This window comes from Herpailurus yagouaroundi, unplaced genomic scaffold (assembly GCF_014898765.1).
Source record: "Herpailurus yagouaroundi ecotype Mexico unplaced genomic scaffold, PumYag 212, whole genome shotgun sequence".
In the NCBI taxonomy this organism is placed as follows: domain Eukaryota; kingdom Metazoa; phylum Chordata; class Mammalia; order Carnivora; family Felidae; genus Herpailurus; species Herpailurus yagouaroundi.
This window is the reverse complement of record NW_024412443.1, coordinates 37,747-64,355: the sequence shown is the minus strand read 5'-3', so window position 1 is coordinate 64,355 and position 26,609 is coordinate 37,747. Positions and strand designations below refer to the sequence as shown.

The 26,609-nt window shown below is 37.7% G+C and overlaps 1 protein-coding gene across 2 annotated transcripts; it reads right to left on the bottom strand.

Annotated features, from left to right (window-relative positions):
* LOC121016634 (nuclear envelope pore membrane protein POM 121-like) lies at positions 1-26,609 on the bottom strand. Of its 2 annotated transcripts, none has more exons than XM_040454333.1 (2): positions 25,243-26,609; positions 1-174 (listed from the first exon to the last, which is right to left on the bottom strand). In XM_040454333.1, the coding sequence occupies exons 1-2, from the start codon at positions 26,377-26,379 to the stop codon at positions 127-129; spliced, it is 1,185 nt and encodes a 394-aa protein (XP_040310267.1). In that variant the 5' UTR covers positions 26,380-26,609; the 3' UTR covers positions 1-126. The 2 variants fall into 2 exon arrangements, with proteins under 2 accessions (XP_040310267.1, XP_040310266.1); XM_040454332.1 differs by having other exon boundaries at positions 25,163-26,602.

Sequence of the window (26,609 nt, the reverse complement as noted above, 5' to 3'; positions counted from 1 at the left end):
TTAGAACTTTAGATGATTATCTTATTTAAGTATCAAAATGACACTACATGGAATGTAATATTGTACTACAAGTACAGAGTACAGTATATGTACTCAGATTTGAGGGTCAGCTCATATGCAGATGAGTCATGATGTCACTGTCCTCAAGTTTGCTCTGGATATTAGCTCCATCATCTGTAAAAGAGAAAAAAATAATAGTAACAACATAAATAATAAAAAAGGGTATTAGACACAAAGCACTTGACATAGAGGAGGACTTATATAAGCACTCTGTAACTCTCACTTATGATTATCCTTATTTTATCTGTAAGTAAACAGAGGATTAGTAACTTACCCAACACACATATGAGTCCACATTTGAATGACTGACGCTGACACAAGAACACAAAAGCTTATCCATGGGAATGTACTTGGCCAACAGACTCAAAACTTATAGTGTCTTCACATAATCATGCCCTAATATAAAGGTGGTAAGGGGATTTATGTATCAACCTAAAAACCTTATACCTATCTACATTATCTTTCAAAAGTAAGGGCTAAAAAAGTCATAGTAGATATAAAATAAGAGAACTTACTCCCATACAGCCTCACTTAAAGGAACTATTTAATAATAGTAACAGAAAGAACAAAAGTGAGCCCAGAGAACAGACTTAGAATACAGGAAAAAGGATCCCAGAAATGTATAATTATGTAATGTAATTAGTATCCTTACCCATTTAAAACACACATGTATAAAAATTGTTATTTTTTAATTAATTAGAACAGCTGATGGGTATTGGGACTGTGTTAGGATCCTTCAGAGGAGGATACAAATATGGAATAAATGAGACTTTTGTCGGCAAATTTACAGTCAAACTGATTTGGGTATGGAACTTCCACAGTGGCAGAGTGGGGTGGTCAGCAAAGCCTCTCCTCAAAAAGCAATGTTAGAGACACCAGAACCATAACAAGAGGGTATAAACTTACTACTGTTCCCTGTGTCTCCCCTCTAATGGAACACCTCAGAAATTATGCAGATAGCAATAAAAAAGACTCTGAAGACTGGCAAAATGAAAGTGGACTAACTAGGAACAGGAGGAATGACATATGACAAATTCCTTGTGTGTGGGTGTGTGTGTGTGTTAATTTCTCATATATCCAGGACTTGGTGCCAGAACCAAGAACCTAGGTTCTAGAACCTAGAACCACCAATGGGCATATACAAAACAACAACAACAACAACAACAACAACAACAAAATCCTGCTGTCTCTGGCCAAAGGACAAGAATAGAGAAGCCCAACAGAGACTGCATGGAGAGATTCAACCCTCACTCTACAACTGAGTCATCAGCAAACAGCAGCAGCAGCAGCAGCAGCAGCAGCAAAACCCTTTGTCTCTTTGCCCTTTAACAGTGGCATAAGAAGACCTCAAAGAAATGGCTACTGATACCCTATCTTCAACAGGAGGTAGCTCAGGGATACCAGGCAACCCAGTGAACACTCACTGTCCCCACAGAGAGTACTAGCAGAATTAAGAAGTCCCAGGAGCCCCAGAAGAATAAATCAGAACAGAATAACATTGCAAGTCTCTGGAATTAAACTGTCAAGCTCACAGAAATAGGTCAGAACATACAGGCTAACCTTAAACAGCAAAACTACTTGCTAAATAGAATATTGAAATAGGATAAAGAGTCTCTTAACAACATAACCAAAACATTGAGGATATAACAGAAAAATCATTCCTCATACCAAGAACCAGTGAAATCACAATTTGAATAAAAGAGTTTGCTGACACCAAAACCAGGATGAGTTAGATGATGGAATGTTAAATATTTTAAAGCAGTCATCATAAATATGCATCAATAGGGGCGCCTGGGTGGCGCAGTCGGTTAAGCGTCCGACTTCAGCCAGGTCACGATCTCGCGGTCCGGGAGTTCGAGCCCCGCGTCGGGCTCTGGGCTGATGGCTCAGAGCCTGGAGCCTGTTTCCGATTCTGTGTCTCCCTCTCTCTCTGCCCCTCGCCCGTTCATGCTCTCTCTCTGTCCCAAAAATAAATAAATGTTGAAAAAAATATTTAAACTATTAAAAAATAAATAAATAAATAAATATGCATCAATAATAAATTACAAATTCTTTCTTGAAACAAATAAAAAAAGACTAAAATTTTAAGCAACAAATTAGAAGTTATTTTTAAAAGAAAAAAATGGGGGGGGGGGAGAGAACCAAGAAGAATTTTTTAAATTTAAATTTTAGTTAACATACAGTGCAATATTGGTTTCAGGAGTAGAATTTAGTGATCCATCACTTACTTACATACAACAGACAGTGCTCATAACATGTGCACTCCTTAATACCCCTAACCCATCTAGTCCATCCCCCACCCACTTCCCTCCATCAACCCACAGTTTGGTCTGTGGTTTGTTTCTTGTGATTTGTTTCCTTCTCTTCTCTTCCTCCCTGCCACCATCTCATATGTTCATCTGTTTTGTTCCTTAAATTCTACATATGAGTGAAAACATATGGTATTTGTCTTTCTCTGATGGACTTATTTTGCTTAGCATAATACATTCTAGCTCCAACCATGTAATTACAAATGGCGAGATTTCATTCTTTTTGATAGTTGAGTAATATTCCATTGTGTGTGTACACACACACACCCCACTTCCTCTTTATTCATCAGTCAGTGGACATTAGGACTCTCTCCACAGTTTGGCTATTGTTTGTAATGCTGCCATAAACGTTGCCTGTACCCCCTTCAAATCCATATTTTTGTATCCTTTGGGTAAATTCTGACTAGTACAATTGCTGAATTGTAGGGCAGTTGTACTTTTGGTGTTTTGAGGAACCTCCATACAGTTCTCCAGAAAGGCTGCACCAGTTTGCATTCCCACCAACAGTGCCAGAGGGTTCCTGTTTCTCTGCATCCTTGCCAACAGCTGTTGTTTCTATGTTTTTTTTAATTTTTTTTCAACGTTTTTTATTTATTTTTGGGACAGAGAGAGACAGAGCATGAACGGGGGAGGGGCAGAGAGAGAGGGAGACACAGAATCGGAAACAGGCTCCAGGCTCCGAGCCATCAGCCCAGAGCCCGACGCGGGGCTCGAACTCACGGACCGCGAGATCGTGACCTGGCTGAAGTTGGACGCTTAACCGACTGCGCCACCCAGGCGCCCCTCTATGTTTTTAACTTTAGCCGTTCTTACAGGTGTGAGGTGGTATCTAATCATGGTTTTGATTTGTATTTCCCTGATAAGAAGTGATGTTGAGCATCTTTTCATGTGTCTGTTAGCCATCTGGATGCCTTCTTTTGAAAACTGTCCATGTCTTCTGCTCATTTCATAGCTGGGTTGTTTGGTTTTGAGTTTGATAAGTTCTTCATAGATTATGGATACTAACCCTTGATCAGATATGTCATTTGCAAATATCTTCTCCCATTCCATAGGCTGCCTTTTAGTTTTGTTTTTGATTTTTGTTTGCCTTTGATTTTTTCCTTCACTGTGCAGAGCTTTTTATTTTGATGAAATACCTATAGTTCATGTTTACTTTTGTTTCCCTTGCCTTTGGTGACATGTCTAGTAAGAGGTTGCTCCAGCCAAGGTCAAACATGTTGCTGCCTGTATTCTCCTTTAGGATTTTGATGGTTTCCTGTCTTACATTTAGGTCTTTCATCCATTTTGAATTTATTTTTATGTATGGTGTAAGAAAGTGGTCCAGATTCATTCTTCTGCATGTCATGGCATCCATTTTCCCAGAAACATTTGTTGAAGAGACCGTCTTTTTTCCATTGAAGAGTCTTTCCTCTTTTGTCAAAGATTAGTTGACTATATAGTTCTGGGTCCATTTCTGGGTTTTCTATTCTGTTCCATTGATTAATGTGTCTGTTTGGGGGCCAATACCATACTGTTTTCATCATTAGAGTTTTTTTAGTATAGCTTGAATTCCAGAATCATGATGCCTCCAGTTTTTTTTTTTCTTTTTCAGGATTATTTTGGCTATATGGGTCTTTTGTGGTTAAATACAAATTTTAGGATTGTTTGTTCTAGCTGTGCAAAATATGCTGTTGGTATCTTGGTAGGGATTGCATTAAATGTGTAGATTGCTTTGGGTAGTTTAGACATTTTAAAAATGTTTGTTCTTCCAATCCATGAGCATGGAATTTTTTCCATTTCTTTGTGTCTTCTTCAATTTCTTTCACAAGCATTCTATAATTTTCAGGTGTAGAGATCTTTTACATCTTTGGTTAGGTTTTTCTCTAGATGTCTTACAGTTTTGGGTGCAATTGTAAATGGGATTAATACCTTGATTTCTCTTTCTGTTGCTTCATTATTGGTATACATAAATGCACCAATTTCTGTACATTGATTTTATATCCTGCAACATTCCTGAATTCATGTATCAGTACCAGAAATTTTTTGATGGAGTCTTTCAGGTTTTCCATGTAGAGTACATGTCTGTACATGGACATAGTGAAATAGTGAAAGTTTTACTTCTTCTCTGCTGATTTGGATGCCTTTTATTTCTTTTTGTTTTCTGATTTCTGAGGCTAATAGTAATGATGAGAGTGGACGTCTTTGTCTCATTCCTCAGTATAGGGAAAAAGGCTTTCAGTTTTTCCCCATTGAGGATTATATTAGATGTGGATCTTTCATATATGGCTTTTATGATGTTGAGGTATGTTCCATCTATCCATGCTTTCTTGAGGGTTTTTATCAAGAAGGAATTCTGTATTTTGTCAAATTTTTTTTCTGTATCTATTGTCAGGACCATAGGATTCTTATCCTTTCTTTTATTAATGAGGTGTATCTTGATTGATATACAAATATTGAAGCAGCCCTGTAGCCCACTTGATCGTGGTGAATAATTCTTTTAATATACTGTTGAAATTGATTGGCCAGCATCTTGTTGAGAATTTTTACATCCGTGTTCATTAGGGATATTGGCCCATAACTCTCCACTTTAGTGGGATCTTTGTCTGGTTTTGGAATCAAGGCAATGCTGGTTTCATAGAATGAGTTTGAAAGTTTTACTTCCATTCTCTTCTTTTGGAACAGTTTGAGAACAATAGGTATTAACTCTACTTTAAATGTCTGGTGGAATGCCTCTGGGAAGCCATCTGGCCCAGGACTCTTGTTTGTTGGCAGATTTTTGATTACTGATTCAATTTATTTGCTGGTTATAGGTCTGTTCAAATTTTCTGTTTCTTCCTGTTTCAGTTTTGATAGTTTGTGAGTGTCTAGGAATCTGTACATTTCTTCCAGATTGCCCAATTTGTTAGCACATAATATTTCATAGTATTCTCTTATAATTGTTTGTATTTCTGTGGTATTGGTTGTGATCTGTCTTTTTTTACTCATTATTTTATCTATTTGTGTCCTTTTTATTTTCTTTTTTATATATCTGGCTAAGGGTTTATTAATTTTATCCTTTCAAAGAACTAGCTCTTAGTTTCATTGATATGTTCTACTCGAGGTTTTTTGTTTGTTTCTATATCATTTATTTCTGCTCTAATCTTCATTATTTCCCCTCTTCTGCTGTCTTTAGGCTTTATTTGCTTTTCCTTTTCTAGCTCCTTTAGGTGTAAGATTAGGTTGTATATTTGGGACCTTTCTTGCTTCTTGAGATAGGCCTGAATTGCAATGTACTTTCCTCTTAAGACTGTCTTTGCTTCATCCCAAAGGGTTTGGACTGTCGTGTTTTCATTTTCATTTGCTTCCATGTATTTATTTATTTCTTCTTTAATTTTCTGGTTAACCCATTCATTCTTTAGTAGGATGTTCTTTAACCTCCATGTATTTGAGGGCTTTCCAAATTTTTTCTCGTAGTTAACTTCAAGTTTCATAGTGTTGTGACCTGAAAATATGCATGGATGATCTTGATCTTTTTGTACTTGCTGAGTGCTGATTTGTGACCCAGTATATGATCTATTATGGAGAATGTTCCATTTGCACTTAAGAAGAATGTGTATTCTGCTGCTTTAGAATGAAATGTTCTGAATATATTTATTAAGTCCATCTGGTCCAGTGTGTTACTCAAAGCCATTATTTCCTTGTTGACTTTCTGCTTGGATGATCTGTCCATTGCTGTGAATGAGGTGTTGAAGTTCCCTACTATTATTGTGTTACTGTCAATAAGTTTCTTTGTGTTTGTTATTAATGATTTATATATTAGAGTGCTTTCAAGTTAGAGGCATAATTATTTATAATTCTTAAATCTTCTTGATAAATAGACCCCTTAATTATGATATATGCCCTTCTTCATCTCTTGATACAGTCTTTGTTTTAAAATCTAGTTTATCTGCTATAAATATGGCTACTCTGGCTTTTCTTTTTTTTTTTTTTTAATTTTTTTTTCAACATTTATTTATTTTTTGGGACAGAGAGAGACAGAGCATGAACGGGGGAGGGGCAGAGAGAGAGAGAGGGAGACACAGAATCGGAAACAGGCTCCAGGCTCTGAGCCATCAGCCCAGAGCCCGACGCGGGGCTCGAACTCACGGACCGCGAGATCGTGACCTGGCTGAAGTCGGACGCTCAACCGACTGCGCCACCCAGGCGCCCCTCTGGCTTTTCTTTTAATGTCCATTAGCATGATAGATGGTTCTCCATCCCCTCACTTTCCATCTGCAGGTGTCTTTAGGTCTAAAATGAGGCTCTTGTAGGCAGCATATAAATGGATCCTGTTTTTTTTTTTTTTTAACCCATTCTGATACCTTATGTCTTTTGATTGGAACATTTAGTCCATTTACACTCAGAGTGATAATTGAAAAATATGAACATTGTGTTGTCTGTAGAACTGGTGTTTCTGGTGATGTTCTCTGGTCCTTTCTAGTCATTGTTGCTTTTGGTCTTTTGTTTTGTTTTGTTTTTTCTCCACTGAAAGAGTCTCACTGTCTCACTTAAAATTTCTTGCAGGGCTGGATTACTGGTCATGAACTCCTTTAGTTTTGTTTGTCTGGGAAACTCTTTATCTCTCCTTCCATTCTGAATGACAGCCCTGCTGGATAAAGAATTCTTGGCTGCATGTTTTTCCCATTCGGCATGTTGAATATATCCTGCCATTCCCTTGTGGCCTGCCAAGTTTCTATAGACAGATCTGCTGTGAACCGATCTCTCTTGCCTTGTAGGTAAGGTTTTTTTCTTCTTGTTTTCATGATTATTTCCTTGTCTGTGTATTTGTGAATTTGACTATGATATTCCTTGGTAATCGTCAGCTTTTGTTGAACTTAAAGGGAGTTTTCTGTGCTTCTGGATTTTGATGTCTGTGTCCTCCCCAGATTAGGAAAGTTTTCAGCTATAATTTGCTCACATACACCTTCTGCCCCTTTTTGTGTCTCTTCATTTTCTGGGACTCCTATGATATAATTGTTTTCCTCTTAATAAGTCACTGAGTTCTCTCTATGTCTTGTATTGTGGGTCTTTTGCCTTGTTTCCCACTCTTTTCAGCTTCATTATTTTCCATAATTTTATCTTCTGTGTCACTGATTTATTACTCTGCTTCATCCATCCTTGCCATCATGGCATCCATTGGAGATTGAATCTCAATTATACCATTTTTAATTTCAGCATGACTAGATTTTAGTTCTTCTATCTCTGCAGAAAGGGATTCTCTAGCATCTTCTATGGTTTTTTTTCAAGCCCAGCTAGTATCCTTGTAATCATGGTTTTAAATTCTAGTTCAGAGATCTTACTTATATCTGTATTGATTAAATCCCTGGCTGTGAGTTCTACTGCCTGTTCTTTCTTTCTTTTTTTAAAATTTTTTACCATTTTATTTAATTTATTTTTTAAATTTACATCCAAGTTAGTTAGCATATAGTGCAACAATGATTTCAGAAGTGTATTCCTTGATGCCCTTTACCCATTTAGCCCATCCCCCCTCCCACAACCCCTCCAGTAACCCTCAGTTTGTTCTCTTATGCTTTGTCCCCCTCCGTTTTTATATTATTTTTGCTTCCCTTCCATTATGTTTATCTGTTCTGCATCTTAAAGTCCTCATATGAGTGAAGTCTTATGATATTTGTCTTTCTCTGAATGACTAATTTCTCTTAGAATAATACCCTCCAGTTCCATCCATGTAGTTGTAAATGGCAAGATTTCATTCTTTTTGATTGCTGAGTAATACTCCTTTGTATATATATACCACATCTTCTTTATCCATTCATCCATTGAGGGGCATTTGGGCTCTTTCCATACTTTGGCTATTGTGGATAGTGCTACTATAAACATTGGGGTGCATGTGCCCCTTCAAAACAACATACCTGTATCCCTTGGATAAATACCTAGTAGTGTAATTGCTGGGCCATAGGGTAGTTCTATTTTTAATTTTTTTGAGGAACCTCCATACTGTTTTCCAGAGTGGCTGCACCAGCTTGCATTCCCACCAGCAGTGCAAAAGAGATCCTCTCTCTCTGCATCCTCGCCAACATCTATTGTTGCCTGAGTTGTTAATGTTAGCCATTCTGACAGGTGTGAGGTGGCATCTCACTGTGGTTTTGATTTGTATTTCCCTGATGATGAGTGATGTTGAGCATTTGTTCATGCGTCGGTTGGCCCTCTGGATGTCTTCTTTGGAGAAGTGTCTATTCATGTCTTTTGCCCATCTCTTCACTGGATTATTTGTTTTTTGGGTGTTGAGTTTGATAAGTTCTTTATAGATTTTGGACACTAATCCTTTATCTGATATGTAGCTTGCAAATATCTTCTCCCATTCTGTTGGTTGCCTTTTCATTTTGCTGATTGTTTCCTTTGCTGTGCAGAAGCTTCTTATTTTGATGAGGTCCCAGTAGTTCATGTTTGCTTTTGTTTCCCTTGCTTCCGGAGACGTCTTGACTAAGAAGTTGCTATGGCCAAGGTCAAAGAGGCTTTTGCCTGCTTTCTCCTCGAGGATTTTGATGCTTCCTGTCTTACATTGAGGTCTTTCATCCATTTTGAGTTTATTTTTGTGTATGGTGTAAGAAAGTGGTCCAGGTTCATTTTTCTGCAGGTTGCTGTCCAGTTTTCCCAGCACCAGTTGCTGAAGAGACTGTCTTTATTCCATTGGATATTCTTTCCTGCTTTGTCAAGGATTAGTTGGCCGTACGTTTGTGGGTCCATTTCTGGGTTCTCTATTCTGTTCCATTGATCTTAATGTCTGTTCTTGTGCCAGTACCATACTGTGTTGATGATTACAGCTTTGTAACACAACTTGAAGTCTACTGTTCTTTATTTTGGGATGAATTTCTCCATCTTGTTATTTTGTCCAGAAAAGAAAAGAAGAAGAAAAAAAAATGAAGAAATAAAAAGAAAAACAAGCAAACAAAAAACGCCTAGATCCTGTATGTGTTTTGGTCTACTTGCTAAAGAAATTTAGATCCAAAAATAAAATAAAATATAAGAAAATAAAATAGGGGTGCCTGAGTGGTTCAGTAGGTTAAGCATCCTACTCTTGGTTTCAGCTCAGGTCATGATCTCACAGTTTTTTAGTTTGAGCCCCGCATCGAGCTCCATGCTGACAGTGCGGGGCCTGCTTGCGATTGTCACTCTCCCTCTCTTTCTCTGCCCCTCCCCTGTTCACACTCTGTCTTTGTCTCAAAATAAATAAACTTCAAAAATAAATAAACTTCAAAATATATATATATATATGCATATATATAACAAAATATAATAAAAGACAAGAAACAATAAAATTAAAAGAATATGTATATATATAAAATGTATAAATAAAAATAATAGTAAAAAAAGGAATTTAAAAAACAAGAAAATAAATGAAAAATAATAAAATAAAGAATAACGGTAAAACTGAAGTTAGATCGTATTTTCCCTAGAGCTGAAACTTTGCAACACTACGATCTGTAGACTTGGTGCAAGGGAGTTGTTTGTGCTGGTCTTTGCTGGAAGGTCCTGCATCACTGACTCTCAGGCTGACGTGTGTCATGGAAACACTTCCAGGATGCAGGGGGTGGGGCTTGATGTAAGAGACTTCAGCCTCCGCTAGATGGCGCTGTGCTTCCCTCTGAAGCCTGTTGTTGCTGGGATTGGGGAGTAGATGGAAGATGGCATCACTTCACCCTTTAATCCCATGGGAGGGGAACTCACCTCTGTTCAGGTGGCCCTTACAGAAAAGCGTCCTAGGCTTTTGTCAAATCCCTGTCCTTAACCTGTCTGTACCTGGCAGTTGGCACACCCAGCACCACAGTTCTCCTGTGTTTTATCTCTGGCTGGTGACTGTGATTCATAACCCCAAATCTTAAAGGGCCAGGCCTGGAGCAGACCTGCTCTCTTCCTCTGCCCTTCACTGGCCTGTCCCAGAAAAGTAGTCACATGGCACACTCACAGTGTCTGGAATATATTGTGGCACACAGCGTAAAGCTGTGATCAGGTTATTTGCAGTCTCTGTGTGCCTCTGTTCCAGAAAAGCAGTCACACAAGGCAAGCCAAGTGGCTGGAGTCTACTGCAGTGAACAGCAAAAAGCTGCAACCAGTATGTCTACCATCTGCAGGTGCTACCATAGCAACTCCCTGCTATTGAATGGCCACTCAATGGCTCCCAACAGGACTATTGTCCTTGAAGAGACAAAACCAAAAACAAACAAACAAAAGCCCTCTTCCAAATATACACCGGGAAAGGAAGCAATATCTCTTAGTGCGACCCAGGGGATCCACACACTATGGGGTCTTGTGTGAATCCTACAAGTCATTCCTTCCCCACCACTCTCTCCCTCTCTTCCTGACCACTCTCCATGAAAAAGTTTCCCTTCCTGCTGTGGTACTGAGGCTTTCCTCTCCCCCAATTAATAGCTCTGAACCTCACATCTGCCATGTTCTCCCACTCCAATTGTACAGATTATTTTCTTAATCCTTCGATTGATTTCCTAGTTGTTAAAAATAATTTGATGATGATCTAGCTGTGTTGGAAGGACAAGGCAAGCTCAGCATAACCCCCACTATTCTGCCATTTTAACTTCTCCAAAACCTTAAGTGGAAATTATACAACTGAAATAAAATAACTAACGTTTAAAAACTTGCTAGAGAGACTCAATAGTAAGTGAAGATGACAGAGGACAGAATCAATGAAAACAAATGAGTAGAATTTACCCAATCTGAGTAAAGAGAACACAGTACACCAAAAAAAGGAAGGAAGAGTGTGTGAAAGATCCTCGGGAACTTAAAAGACTAAAGAAAAAGGAGGTCTAGCATTCATAGAATTTATATTATCAGAGCCCCAGAAGAAGGAGAGGACAACGTGTGGAAATAAACATGTATTGGAAGAAATAACGGCTGAAAGTCCCAAATTTGGCAAAAGACATAATTCTACAGATTCAAGAAGCTGAACAATTCCCAAAAAGGATAACAAGAAAAGAAAAATCCATGCCGAGACACAGCAAAACTAAACTTCTGAAAACTAACAAGGAAACAATTTTATTTGTTCTTTTAGTGTTTATTTATTTTGAGAGAGAGTGAGCATGAGCAGGGGAGGGGCAGAGAGAGGGAGAGGGAGGAAGGTATGGAGGGAGGGAGGGAGGGGGAGAGAGAGAGAGAGAGAAAGGGAGGGGGGGGAGAGAGAGAGAGAGAGAGAGAGAGAGAGAGAGAGAGAGAGAATCCTCAGCAGGCTCCATGCTCACAGTCCAACTTGGGGCTTGATGCAGGGCTTGATTTCACCACTTCGAGATCATGACCTGAACTGAAATCTAGTCGGATGCTAAACTGGCTAAGCCCCGCAGGTGCCCCAAAAAGGGAAACAACTTTAAAACAGCCAGAAAGAAGCAAGATATTGCATTGAAGAGAGCACCAATTTGAATGACAACAGATTTCTCATCTAAAACAATGGAGGCTAAAAAGAAAAGACACATCTTTCAGGCATTGAAAGCAGAGAACTGTCAATTTTGAATCCCATGTCCTTCCTTCAAGAGTGAATAAGAAATAATGATATCCTAAAACAAGGAAAACTAAGAGACTTTATTGCTAACAGACCTAGTCTTAAATATAAATACCGGCTACAGGAAGATCTCCAAATAGAAAGAAAATGATAAAACTGGAAGTAAATATAACACACAATACTTCAGTTCATGAGTTTTTTAATCATATTTTATGGTTGAAGCAGAAGTTATAACACCATCTGATGTGGTACTTAAAGTATATAGTGGAAATAATTATATTTTTTAAAGTGGAAGGGTAAAGGTAGGTAAAGTTTCTACATTTCACGTGAAGTGATAAGACATCAACACCAGTAGGCTGTGATTACATATATGTATGATTATAACTGGAACAACTACTATGAAAACTACACAAAAAGTAATATGCTGGAGAACACTATAAATCAGTCAAAATGGAACTCTAAAAATGTTCAGCCAACTTACAGGATAGAAGGAAAAAGTAGCAGAAGAACGATAAATATAGGAAACAGACAACAAATAATAAAAGGACAGAACCATGCCCGAATATACCAATAGTTACTTTAAATGTCTGTGGTCTGAATACACAAATTGAAAGACAGAGTTTGGCAGACCTAAATGTAGTTTGCCTGCAAAAACTCACCTCAAACATAATGACATACCTATGCTGGAAAGGAAAAGGACAAAGCATGCAAACATTATTTTTTTAATCAGAAAGGGATATATTAACATCAGATAAAGTAGACTTTGGTGCAAAGAAAGTAAGTAGGGATAAATAGGGACATTACATAACAACAAAAGGACCTATCCACCAAGAAGATACAGCAATTCTAAAGGTGTATGTACCAAACAATAAAGCTTCAAAATACATGAAGCATGGGGCGCCTGGGTGGCTCAGTCGGTTAAGCATCTGACTTGGACTCAGGTTGAGTTCAAGCCCTGCATCAGACTCTGTACTGACAGCTCAGAGCCTGGAGCCTACTTCGAATTCTGTGTCTCCCTCTCGCACTCTGTCACTCTCTCAAAATAAATAAACATTTAAAATTTTTTTAAAAAAAAAACAAACTACATGAAGCAAAAAACTGAAAGAACCAAAAGAATAGACAAATTCACAAGTATAGTTGGGGGTTTCAGTCCTCATTTATCAATTGATAAAATTAAACAGAAAATCAGCAAAATAGAAGAATTCAGCAATGCTATAAAGAAAAAGAACTTGATGGACATTTGTAAAATACTCCAAAAATAGTAAAATACACATTCTTTTCTGACATCCATAGAACAATTATCAAGATAACACTTAAGGAGGACCATAAAATAAACCTTAACAAATTTAAAAGAGTAGAAATCATAGAGAAGGTTCTCTGACCATACTAGCATAAAGCTAGAAATAAATTACAGAAAGTGAACAAAAAAACCTTCAAATATTTGGAAATTAGATGATATACTTCTAAATAATTCATGAGTCAAAGAGAAAGTCCCACAGGAAAAATATATATATATAATGTATTGAATGTAAATGAAAGCACAACTTATCAAAATTTGTGGGATGTAGCCAAAGCAGTGCTGAGAGAGGTACTTATAGCGACAAATGTTTACTTTAGAAAACAGAATTCACTAAGTACCTGGGTGGCTCAGTCAGTTGGGCGTTTGACTTTGGCTCAGGTCATAATCTCACCATTCATGGGTTTGAGCCCCGCATCAGGCTCTGTGTTGACAGCTCACAGCCTGGAGCCTGCTTTGGATTCTGTGTCTCCCTCTCTCTTTGACCCTCCCCTGCTCACACTCTGTCTCTCTGTCTCTCTCTCTCTTAAAAACAAACATTAAAAAAAAACAGAACTCGGGGCGCCTGGGTGGCGCAGTCGGTTAAGCGTCCGACTTCAGCCAGGTCACGTTCTCGCGGTCCGTGAGTTCGAGCCCCGCGTCAGGCTCTGGGCTGATGGCTCAGAGCCTGCCTGTTTCCGATTCTGTGTCTCCCTCTCTCTCTGCCCCTCCCCCGTTCATGCTCTGTCTCTCTCTGTCCCAAAAATAATAAAAATAAATAAAAAAAATAAAAAAAAACAGAACTCAATAGAACTCATTAATCTAAGTTACTACCTCCAGAAATTAGAAAAAAATAAAAATAAATACCAAGAAAGCAGAAGGAAAGAATTATTAAAGACAAAAGCAGCAGCGAATGAAATTGAAACAGGAAAATAGAGAAAATTAAGCAAAACCCCACTTTTCTGAAAAAATAAAATCAACAAACTATAGAGAAGAGATGGTTAGTAGAGGGGAAGTGGGTGGGGAGATGGGTGAAATTGGTAAAGGGGATTAAGAGTATACACCTTGATGAGCACTGAGTAGTATATAGAATTGTTGAATCGCTATACTGTACACCTGAAACAAATGTAACATTGTATGTTAACTACATTAGAATTAAAACTTAAAAACATTTAAAAACCCAACAAACAAACAAATAAGCAAGCAAAAAAAAACCCTATAAATGAATTCAGAGAGATTTAACATGTTTATTATGTTGAGATTTTTGGTCCTTTCACGTGGTAGGTCTCTCCAAGAATTTAGATCATCTTTTATTTCTTCCATTTGCATTTTTTATTTTTATCTCACAGATCCTGTGCATATCTTGTTTGATTTATACCTCAGTATTTCGTTTTCTCTGAAGAAATTGTAAGTGTGTCATTGTGGCTTTGATTTTAGTTTCTACCTATTCACCATTAGTATATAGAAATGAAATTCATTTTTGTGTATTGATCTTGTATCCTGAGAGCAGGTCAAGCTCAATAATTTGCTTCAGGAGGATTTATTTTGTAGATTTTCCTGGGATTTTCTATACAGACCATCATGCCATTTGGAAATGGAGTTTTATTTTTTTCCTTTTCAGTGAATATCTCTTATATTGCAAATATCTTCTCCCATTCCGTAGGTTGTCTTTTAGTTTTGTTGTTTCCTTTGCTGTGCAGAAACTTCTTTATTTTGATGTAATACCAATATTTTATTTTTGCTTTTATTTCCTTTGCTTCAAGAGATTTATCCAGAAAGATGTCACTATGGCTGATGTCAGAGAAATTACTGCCTGTGCTCTCATCTGGGATCTTTATGATTTCCGGTCTCACATTTAAATTCTTAATCTATTCTGAGTTTATTTTTGTGTATGATGTAAAAAAAAAAAAAAGTGGTTCAATTTCATTCTTTTGGATGTAGCTGTCCAGTTTTCCAAACACCTTTTGTTAAAGAGAATGTCTTTTTCCCATTGAATAGTCTTATCTCCTTTGTTGAAGATTAATTGACCATATAATTACAGGTTTATTTCTGGGCTTAATATTCTGTTCCATTGATCTGTGTTTCTATTTTTGTGCCAGTACCATACTGTTTTGATTACTGTAGCTTTGTAATATAACTTGAAGTGTGGAATTGTGATGCTTCCTGTTTTCTTTTTTCTTTTTCTTTTTTTTCAAAGATTGCTTTAGTATTTGGGGTCTTTTGTGGTTCCATACAAGTTTTAGGATTGTTTGTTCTAGTTCTGTGAAAAATGCCATTTGTATTTTGATAGGGGTTGCATTAAATGTGTAGATTGCTTTGGGTAGTATAGACATTTTAATAATATTGGTTCTTCCAATTCATGAGCATGGAATTACTTTCCATTTCTTTGTGTCATCTTCAATTTCAATTTCACCCCTTTGGTTAAATTTATTCCTAAGTATCTTATTACTTTTAGTGCTACTGTAAATGGGATTGCTTTCTTAATTTCTCTTCTGCTGCTTCATTATTGGCATATAGAAATGCAGTGGATTTCTGTACATTAATTTTGTATCCTGTGACCTTGATTAATTCATTTATCAGTTCTAGTAGATTTTGGAGTTTTCTGTATATATAGTATCAGGTCATCTGCAAATAGTGAAAGTTTTACTTCATCTTTACCAATTTGGACACCTTTTATTCCTTTCTCTTGTCTGATTGCTGTGGTTAGGACTTCTAGTACTACGCTGGATAACTGGTGAGAGTGGATAGCCCCATCTTGTTCCTGACCATGGAGGAAAAGCTCTCAATTTTTCACCTTTGTCTATGGTGTTAGCTATGGGTTTTTCATAAAAGGCCTTTATTATGTTGAGGTATGTTCCCTCTAAATACTTTGTTGAGGGTTTTGTCATGAGTGTATCTTACACTTTTTCAAATGCTTTTTCTGCAGTTATGGAAGTGATCGTATGGTTTTTGTCCTTTCTCTTATTAATGTGATGTATTACATTGATGGATTTGAAAATATTAAAACACACTAGCATCCCAGAAATAAATCCCACTTAATCATGGTGAATTTTTAAAAATATATTGTTGGGTTCAGTTTAATATAATTTTGAGGATTTTTACATTTATGTTCATTAGAGATATTGGCCTGTGGTTCTCTTTTTGTGTGGTATCTTTATCTGGTTTTGGAATCAGGGTAATGTTGGCCTCATAGAATGAATTTGGAAGTGATCTTTCCTCTTCTATATTTTGGAAAGGATTACCTTGCTGGTAATCTGTCTAATCAGATTTTCTATTTCTTCCTGCCTCAGTTCTGGTAGTTTATATCTTTCTACAAATTTATCTATTTCTTCTATGTTGTCCAGTTTGTTGGCATATATTTTTTCATAAAATTTTCTTAAAATCCTTTGTATTTCTGTGGTGTTGGTTGTTATTTCTCCTCTTTAATTTCTGGGTTTTTTTATTTGAGTCCTCTCTCTCTCTCTCTCTCTCTGCCTCCCTCCCTCCTTCCCTTTCTCTTTTGATGAGTCTGGGTAGAAGCTATTAATTTTGTTGATCTTTTCAGAGAACAAGCTGTTGGTTTCATTGATTATTTATGCTCTAATCTTTATGACTTCCCTTTTGCTGGCTTTAGGCTTTGTTTGTTGTTCTTTTATAGTTCCATTAGGTGTAAATTTAGATTTTTTATTTGACATTTGTCTTGCTTCTTGAGGTAGGCCTGTATTGCTATTAATTTCCCTCTTAGAACCACTTTTGCTGTATCCCAAGGGTTTTGGACTACTATGTTTTCATTTTCATTTGTCTGCATGTATTTTTTGATTTCCTCTTTCATTTCTTCACTGAACTATTCATTGTTTAGTAGCATGTTATTTAAACTCCAAATATTTGTGCTCTTTCCAGAATTTTTTTTGTGGTTGATTTCTAATTTCATTGCATTGTGGTCAGAAAAGATGCATGGTATAATTTGATCTTTTTGAAATTGTTGAGACTTGTTTGGTGACTAATATGTCATCTATTCTGGAGAATGTTTTGTGTGCTGGTGAAAAGAATGTGTATTGTGCTGTTCTGGATGAAATGCTCTGAATATATCTATTAAATCCGTATGGTCTACTGTGTCATTCAAAGCCACCATTTCTTGGTTGATTTTCTGTCTGAATGATCTGTCCATCAATGTAAGTGGGGTATCCCCTATTATTATTGTGTTACTATCAGTTAGGTCCCTTATATTTGTCATTAACCATTTTATGTGTTTGGGTGCTGACATGTTGGGTGCATACATACTTACAATTGTTATGCCTTCTCTTTGGATTGTCTCCTTAATGATTATATAGTGTCCTTCTTTATCTCTTGTTACTGTCTTTGTTTTAAAGTCAATTTTTTCTCATATAAGTATTGCTACCCCTGCTTTTCTTTTCACATCCATTTGCATGATAAATGCTTCTGCATCCCTTCACTTTCAATATGCATGTGTTGTTAGGGTCTTACATGAGTCTCTTGTAGGCAACATATAGATGGCTCTTTTTTTATCCAGTCTATCACCCTATGTCTCTTGATTGGAGCATTTAGTACATTTACATTAAAAACAATTATAATAGGTATGTACTTGTTGCCATCTTGTTATTTGTTTTGTGTTTCTTTTTGTGGATTTTCTCTGTTCCTTTCTTTCCATGCTATCTTCTCTCACCGTAAGTTTGCTGTCTTTAGTGACATACCTGGATGACTTTCTCTTCATTTTTTGTATATCTACTACTGGTTTTTGATTTGTGGTTACCATTAAGTGTGTATAACATCTTCTGCATACAGCAGCCTATCTTAAGTTGATGGTCACTTAAGTTTGAATCCATTCTTTACTCTTCTCCCCATGTTTTAGGTATATGGTGTCATAGTTTATGTCCTTTTATTTTGTGAGTCCCTTGACTGATATCCTTATTTTTACTCCTTTTATACTTCTTATTTTTCTAATTCTTACTTATGGCCTTTCCTTTATACTCAGAGTCCCCTTTAACATCCCTTTGCTGAGGGTTTTATCAAGAATGGATGCTGTACTTTGTCAAATGCTTTTAACATATGTTTGCATCTATTGAGAGGATCATATGGTTCTTATCCTTTCATTTATTAATGTGGTATATCACATTGATTGATTTGTGAATATTGAACCAAACTTACAGCCAAGGAATAAGTCTCAGTTGATTGTGGTGAATGATTCCTTTAATGTACTGTTGGATTTAATGTGTAGTAACTTGTTATGAGTTTTTGCATCCGTGTTCATCATGAATATTGGCCTATAATTCTCTTTTTTAGTGGGGTCTTTGGTTTTGGAATCAAGGTAATTATGGCCTTGTAGAATGAGTTTGGAAGTTTTCCTGCCATTTCTATTTTTTAGAACAGTTTCAGAAGAATACATTTTAAGTCTTTTTTTAAATGTTTCATAGAAGTCCCTTAGGAAGCCATCCGGCTCTGTAATTTTTTTTGTTAGGAGATTTTTGATTTCTGATTCAATTTCTTTGCTGGTTATCAGTCTGTTCAAATTTTGTTTCTTTCTGTTTCAGTTTTGGTGGTTTATATGTTCATAGGAATTTATCCACTTCTTCCAGATTGCCCAATTTGATGACATAGAATTTTTCATAATATTCTCTTATAATTGTATTTCTGTTGGTTATGATTTCTCCTCTCTCATTAATGGTTTAATTATTTGGGTCCTTTCTCTTTTCTTTTTGATAAAGCTGGGGTTACCAATTTTATTAAGTCAAGGAACCAGCTCCTAGTCTCATTGACCTGTTCTACTTGTTTTATTATTATTATTATTATTATTATTATTATTATTATTATTATCTTCTATATCATTTATTTTCAGCAAGGATCTGAGGGATTCTCAGATCACACCACCTGCTCCCAGCCCTCTCCCTGCCTTCTCCACTGGATCACTGTAGTGCCTGCCAGATTCAACACCAGCCAGGGTGTGGACCTCTAGAACTCCAGTCTTTGAGCTCTGCTAGTTGTAAAAACTCAAATAATCAGTCCCTCTCCTTTTCCCAGTAAATAGCCTCGGAGAAGTGTTTTCTTTGTGCAATCTCCTTTGTGCTGCTCTCTCTCCTCTGTGATCAGGGCTCCCTCTCCTCTGCAGCACCTGAGATCCTTTTGTTCCTCAAATCACATCTCTGCACCTCCTGTCTTCCATGATGTAGTCTCTTCTCTCCCACTAATTGTGCAGACTGCTCTCTCAGTCCTCAGATCTATTTGTTGGGTGTTCAGAATGATTTGATACTCATTTAGCTGTGTTCGAGGGACAAGATAAGCATAGGGTCCTCCTACTACTCCATCATCTTAGCTCTTATCATGAAGAAACTGATTTAAAAGGCATAAGTTTACAAAATAATAATTATCAACCTGGGCTTATAACATATAAAGATGCAATAGTCTCTCAGAGAGGAAAAATAATATATCTATGTTGGAGCAAAGTTTACATTATTTACTGGAAATAAATTAGTATTAATCAATTAATTCATATTAATCTGAGATATACTTCCTTTACATTTTATTTTGATATAATTTTATGTTTGCCAGCAAATCTGGGGGGAAGGTACAGGGAGTTTGTATGTACCCTTTAGTCAATTTCCCCCAATCACAATACCTGTATAACCATAGAACAACATAAAAACAAGAAAAATTACATTGGTACAATCTACAAAGTTTACTCATTTTTCATTATTTTACATGTATTTATGTGTGTGTATTTATATGCAATTCAATTACAATGTCTATGCAGATTTGTGTAACCACCACAATCAATATGCAGAACTAATCTATCACCAAAAACCTCCCTTGTGACATCTCTTCATAGCCATATATATCCACCCCATGCCTAACCCTTGTCAACTACTAATCTATTCTCTATTTCCATACTTTTATTATTTCAAGAATGTTACATAAATGGAATCATATGCTATGTAACCTTTGGAGACTGACTTTATTCACTCATCATAATTCTCTTGAGGTCCATCTAAATTGTGTATATCAATAGTTCATTTTTTTTAACATTTATTTATTTTTGAGAGACAGAGTGATCAGGGAGGGGCGGAGAGAAAGGGGAGACACTTAACTGACTGAGCCACCCAGGTGTTCCTCGTTTATTTTTATTGCTGAATAGTATTTCATAGAATGATGTACATAGTTGTTTAACCATTCACCCATTGAAGGACTTTTGGGTAGTTTACAGTTTTGAGATATCAGGTATAAGGCTGCTATAAACATTGGTGAACATGTTTTCTCATGGAAATAAGTTTTCATTTCTTTGTGATAAATGGCCATGAGTACAACTGCTCAGTAAAATGTAAGTCCACTTTTGGTTTTCAAAGGAACTGCCAAACTGTTTTCTAGAGTGGCTGTATCATTTTGCATTTTGACTATCAATGTATGAATGACCTAGCATCTTCACAGCACTTGAAATCATCACTACTTATTTTAGCCATTCTCAGAGGCATGTAGTAATAGCTCATTGTGGTTTTAATTTGCATTTCCCTACCAGCTAATGGTGTTAAATATCTTTTGATGTATTTATTTGTCATCTGCATGTAAGGAGGTAGATATTTGAAAATTTAAGATGCATATTGTAATTCTTAGAGAAACCACTATGAAAATAACTCAAAAATAGTAAAAATAAAGGGGGAAGAGAGGAGTTTAAAATTATACACTAAAAAAAAATCTATTTAGCACAAAGGTAGTAAAGGAGCAACAGAGAAGCAAAAAACAAAAAACAAAAACCACACACGAGACAAATAGAAAATAAGTAGCAAAATGGAAAAAGTAAACCCAACCATGGCAATAATTACAATAAATGTGAATAGATTCAAAAGTACAAATAAAAGAACAGAGACTGGATTTTAAATAGCAAGACCCATTATATGCTGGGCTATAAGAGATACAGCTTAGATCCAAGTATAAAAACAAATTCAAATTAAAAGAATGGAAAAATATATTAATCGTAAACAGTATCCATAAGAGCTGGATTAACTGTAACAATATTTGGCAAAGCTAACTTTAAGTCTAAAAATATTACAAAAGAGAAAGAAGGACATTTCATAATGATAAAATGATCAATAATCAGGAAGCTATCACAATTTAAAACTTATGTGCAGCTAACAACAGAGCTCCAACATCCACACAGCCAAAACTTACAGAATTGAAATGTAAAACAGACAATAAGACAATTATAGTTGAGTATTTTAAGCCTCCATTTTCAATAGCTGACAGAAAAATTAGACAGGAAATCAGCAAGAATAAAAAGACATTTTTTTTTAACGTTTATTTTTGAGAGATAGAGACAGAGCGTGAGGGGGAGAGGGACAGAGGGACAGAGAGGGAGACAGAATTGGAAGCAGGCTCCAGGCTCTGAGCTGTCAGCACAGAGACTCCAGGCTCTCAGTTGTCAGCACAGAGACGACACGGGGCTCGAACTCACAAACCATGAGCTGAAGTCAGACGCTCAACCGACTGAGCCACCCAGCCTCCCCTAAAAGACTTATTTTTAAGTTTTGGACAACACTATCCAACAACTCATCTTGACATTGATTGAACACTCTGCCCCCAAACAGTAGAATATACCTTTTTTTAAATACCTATGGAACATTTTCCAAAATAGAGCATATGGTTGGCCATAAAAAATGCCCCAACAAATTTAAAAGGATTGAAATCATTAAATGTAGGTTTAAGATCACAGTGGAATAAAATTATAAATCAAAACCAGAAAGAAATGTGCAAAAATCCCCAAATATTTAGAAATTAAAGAACATACTTCTAAACTTAGGGTAAAAGAAAAAAATCATAATAGAAATTAGAACATATATTGAACTGAATGTCATCCAAACATAGTTTCAACATTATTCTAATGCCATTAAAAAGGCGAATTTATAGCTTAAAATGCCTAAATTACAGAAGAGAAAGGTCAAATCCCTAATCTTCCACCTTAAGAAACTTCTAAGAGAAGAGCAAACTAAACCCAAAGGAAGCAGAAAGAATTAAATAATAAAGATTAGAACCTAAATTAACAACAAAAATAGAAAACAGCAATAAAAACCACAAAAAATCAACACAATTAACAACGTTTAGACACACTGACCAAAAAGAAAGCAAGAATGAGAATGGGAGACATTTAGGTGGAGATACAGAATAAAGTCACTAAGAAAATTAGACATTGAAGAGAGGGTATCATTTTCTACCTTACAAATATTAAGATTATAAGGAAATACAATGGACAATTTTATGCCAACACATTAGACAACTTACATGAAATGGGCAGATTCCCAGAAAGACACCAGTTACTGAAACTGATTCAAGAAGAATTAGAAAACCTTAGTAGGCCTACAGCAAGATATTGAATTAGTAATTTTTAAATCTTCCCATAGAAACCCAGGCCCAGATGGCTCCATTGGTAAAGCCTCCCAAACATTTCAAGAAGAAATTATACCAATCCTTCTACAAATTCTTCCAGATATATAGGAGGGAACCCTTCCAGCTCATTCTATGTGAGCAATATTACTCTGATATCAAAGCCAGACAAAAAGAGCACAAGAAAATAAAATTTCAGACCAATATCTCTCATGGATACTCAAACACAGAATACTCAGACACAGAAGTACTCAACAAAATATAAGCAAACTGCACACCAAAAAGAGTGAGATTCACTGTTTGCAAATTAAAATCAACTAGATTGTTAGACTGTTAGGAGAACCCGAAATGGAATGCAGACTGTGAGAAATGAATCTAAGTGTGATACAAATGAATCACATAACCTCACTTGAAGCTGAAAGGAGCTGAACCAAGTGATTCTTAAAAGCAGTGTTTTGGGGGCACCTGGGTGGATCAGTCGGTTAAGTGTCTGACTTCAGCTCAGGTCGCGATCTCATGGTTGGTGGGTTTGAGCCCCGCATGCTGACAGGTATGAGCCGGAACCTGCTTCAGATTCTGTGTCTCCCCCTCTCTCTCTGCCCCTTCCCTGCTCACACTCTGTCTCTCCCTCAAAAATAAGTAATAAAAAAACATTAAAAATTTTTTATAAAACAGCACAATAATAATTGCTGTAGGCAAGATCCACTGATGATGCAAAGTTCAAGGACAAACAGAATTTTTTGGTAGCATCAAAGTATGATTTCCCCCCTCAAATATTTATTACACAGGGAAAAATAACTATCCAATGGAGAACTCTGGTATACATCACCTTAACCAGGTGATCAAGGCTAATATTTCCCATAGGAAGATATATGGATATTATGTACCCTTGAGGTGACGTGCTGAGAAGGGTACATCACCTAAGATTTTTCTTCAAAATCCTAACCTCAATGTTCTTATGAGAAAAAAGAGAAATCCAGATTGAGGGAAATTCTACAAAATACCTAACCAGTACTCTTCAGACACATCAAGGTCACACAAGATATTAAGACAGAGAGATGGTCAGTTGGGAGGAGACTCAGGAGACATGACAACTAAATCAAATTTGAGATTCTGGACTGATACTGGGACAGAAAGAAAACTTTACTAGAAAAACTAGGAAAATCCAATTAAAGTCTGAAGTTTAGCTAATAGCATCATATCAGTGTCAGTTTCCTGGTTTCAACCATTGTTCTGTAAGATATTAACATTAGGAGAAGCTCAGTGAAGACTAGATGGGGATTCTCTGTAACTTTGTAACTGTCCTGTAAGTCTACAGTTGCATCCAATTTAAAAATTTTAAAAAAGACTAAGTTGTCACAGCCATTTCATAACATACAGTAGGCATGATCAAGCCCAGAGTGATGTCGGGTGAGCCTGTGAGACACAAAAGAGGGAAAAGGCTGGTGCATGGGTTGCCACCTCATGGTCTCAAATACAAAAATCAGGAGTCAGTGTCTAAAGCATAAAGTGGTGCTGCTTTGCCATCAGCTGAGCCACAGAAAACCTGACACAGTTAAGACAAGCTACTTGTACAAGTCAATTTTTCCTCCATTATGTTCAAAGAGAAAAGACATGGAATATTTGGCATAACAAAAAATCACATATGTATTCAATATGTATTATTATATGATACATATTGTATATTTTGTATATATTACACATATTATATACATTTTATATGTACAGGAATTATTACATATGTCACCTATTATATATATCACCTATATATACATATATTACATATGTATATAATGTATGCATATATTTTATATTAATTGTATGTTCTATTATTATGTATAATAATTATACATTATACATTATACATATGTAGTATGTTATATATACATATTATACATATGCATTACATATATATTATGTACATTACAGATAGTAAATTATGTAATATATATAATACATTTAACAATACACATAATACATATTATATACATATATATTATATATGACTATATAAAACATATATAACATATAAATATATATGACTATATATGTGTGTGACATACATAACTTTGTTCATTTATTGAATGTTTATGTGGTACCGAGTGTTCATATGTAGAAAGAGAAAGACTGAAGGCTGTCTTGCCTGCTCCTGCCTGGAGAAAAACTGGTCCAAATCTTGTTCTTCGGTTGCAGGGATCACTGGGTGGGCCGGCCTAACAAGCTCCAGCCACCCAATTTCTAGGGTCACATCAGGCAGAAAGACAATGGGAATGAAACATTGTCTCTATGGAGACAGCTAACCTACTTGATGGGGGTAGTTGGCCCACAGGCACAGTGCCCTGGGCATAGCAGAACTTTGATGGTTTCCTACAATGCTCCTCCCAAGAACCAGTGAGGCCCTGCACAAAGTACTGGGGAATAAACCCTGGTGGACCAGGGAAAGGAGGACCCCTTTCTTACAGCCAAGCCAAGTAAGGCAAAGGTTTAGAGAGAACCAAGAAAAACAGCCCATGGAGGTGCCCCTCCATCCAACTATGGGAAGGCCACTGGGCCTGGGGAGTTCTGCATCTGCCAGAAGTCTTCTGCTGTGAATTAGTGCTGGGAGCTGGAGGAGGGAGTGCCTGCCACAGGCGGGTATGGACAAACAGGAAAGCTGAGGGGCGCTACAGTTGGAGATGGCCTCAGTCTTACCCTTCCAAGGCCTTGTTGATCCACTGGATCGAAGCTCTCTTCTCTAAGTCAAGGTCTTCAGCAGTGACTCGATAACCCACCTGGGGTGGTGGGAGCAGGATCAGTGAGTCATGTCGCCTAGAGGACAACAGCAGAGGAATCTTGCGCTTCTGGGGCCTGGAGCTGTCAGGTAGAGGTGAGCGATCCCTCAAACTTTGCTTCTGCCCAGAAGGTGCATCTGCAACATTTTCATGCTTGATCTTCCTTTGTGGTTCTACTGAGGCTGAAGAGCTAGAATGATAGCTTTCCTCACTGGCTTTCTTTGCGGCCACTTGGGGTTGGTATGAGGCTGGGCCTCGGATCCCAGCTGTGCCTGGGAAGCTCCTCGGCAGCGGTGGGAACCCTCGAGTGGAGCTGTAAGAACTGGTGATGGCATTGCGTTTGCTGCATGAGCTCAAAAAGCAGGTGTGGGATTTCCTAATCAGGCTGTCTTCTAAGCTGGTAGAACAGAAGTCTCTCTTCAGAGGCCCCGGCCTGGGCACAAAGGAAGAGAGGACTCCGTTGACCATCAGGCGTCTAAATGCTGACTGCATGCTCCCACTGCACTCGGCATCCCCTCTCAGATCATCCTGCCTCTTGGGGACTGCGTGCCCTTCTCCAGGCTTTGCCAGCTCTTCCCTGCTCTCAACCAGGGAGGTCAGGTCTTTCTCTTCTTTGGCTTTCGCTTGACCATTCTCTTCGAGGGCCCTCATCAAGGTCTCCCTTACACAAGGATTTGGGAGGTGATTAGACAGCGAAGACCACATACAGAGGACTGTCTCCTTCAGAGCCAAACCCAGCGTCAGCTTGCCCTTAGCAGATGCCATCTTCAGGATCACTGAAGTGCAGAACATCTTGGACCTGCAGGCAGACAGCACAGGCTTCAGATGGAGGGTGTGGGGCACTGAGGAAAAGACCCCCAGAAATAAACACCGGGCCTGCTGGATTGGATATTGCCGCAGATGGACTATGGCAAACCGCCGACGGTACCGACGACGACGGGGTGAAGCCACAAGATTCTCGCATGACGGCCTGCGAGTTAGGTCCAGGGTGGGGGCCGCCGAGTGAACCCGGCAAGTCGGAGGAACACTGCGGGCTGGGTGCGCGGGCCCGAGGCTCTCAAGCGTCTCAGGCGGGTCCCCGCCTAGCAGAGAAGGGGACAGCGGCCGAGGGCGGGGCCGGCTCAGGTAACTGCCCATGAGGAGCACTTCTGCAAGGTCGGGTCCTTCAAACGAAGTCAGTGGCTCAGGTTTCCGTTAGCTGCCAAAGGGGCCAGGCAAAGCGCACACTGTTGGGTGTGCCGCCTATGACGCGTCCTTGGAACGTGTGAGCAAAGAAAGGGGCGCGCGAGTACTGCACGAGGGATGGGCGCGCGCACCCAGGTCGCTTCCCAACCCCTACTTCTCATCGAAGGCACGAAATAGACCAG

Coding starts and splice junctions, on each gene's coding strand:
- LOC121016634 (XM_040454332.1), bottom strand. CDS start 26,379: ATGGGCAGTTACCTGAGCCGGCCCCGCCCTCGGCCGCTGTCCCCTTCT.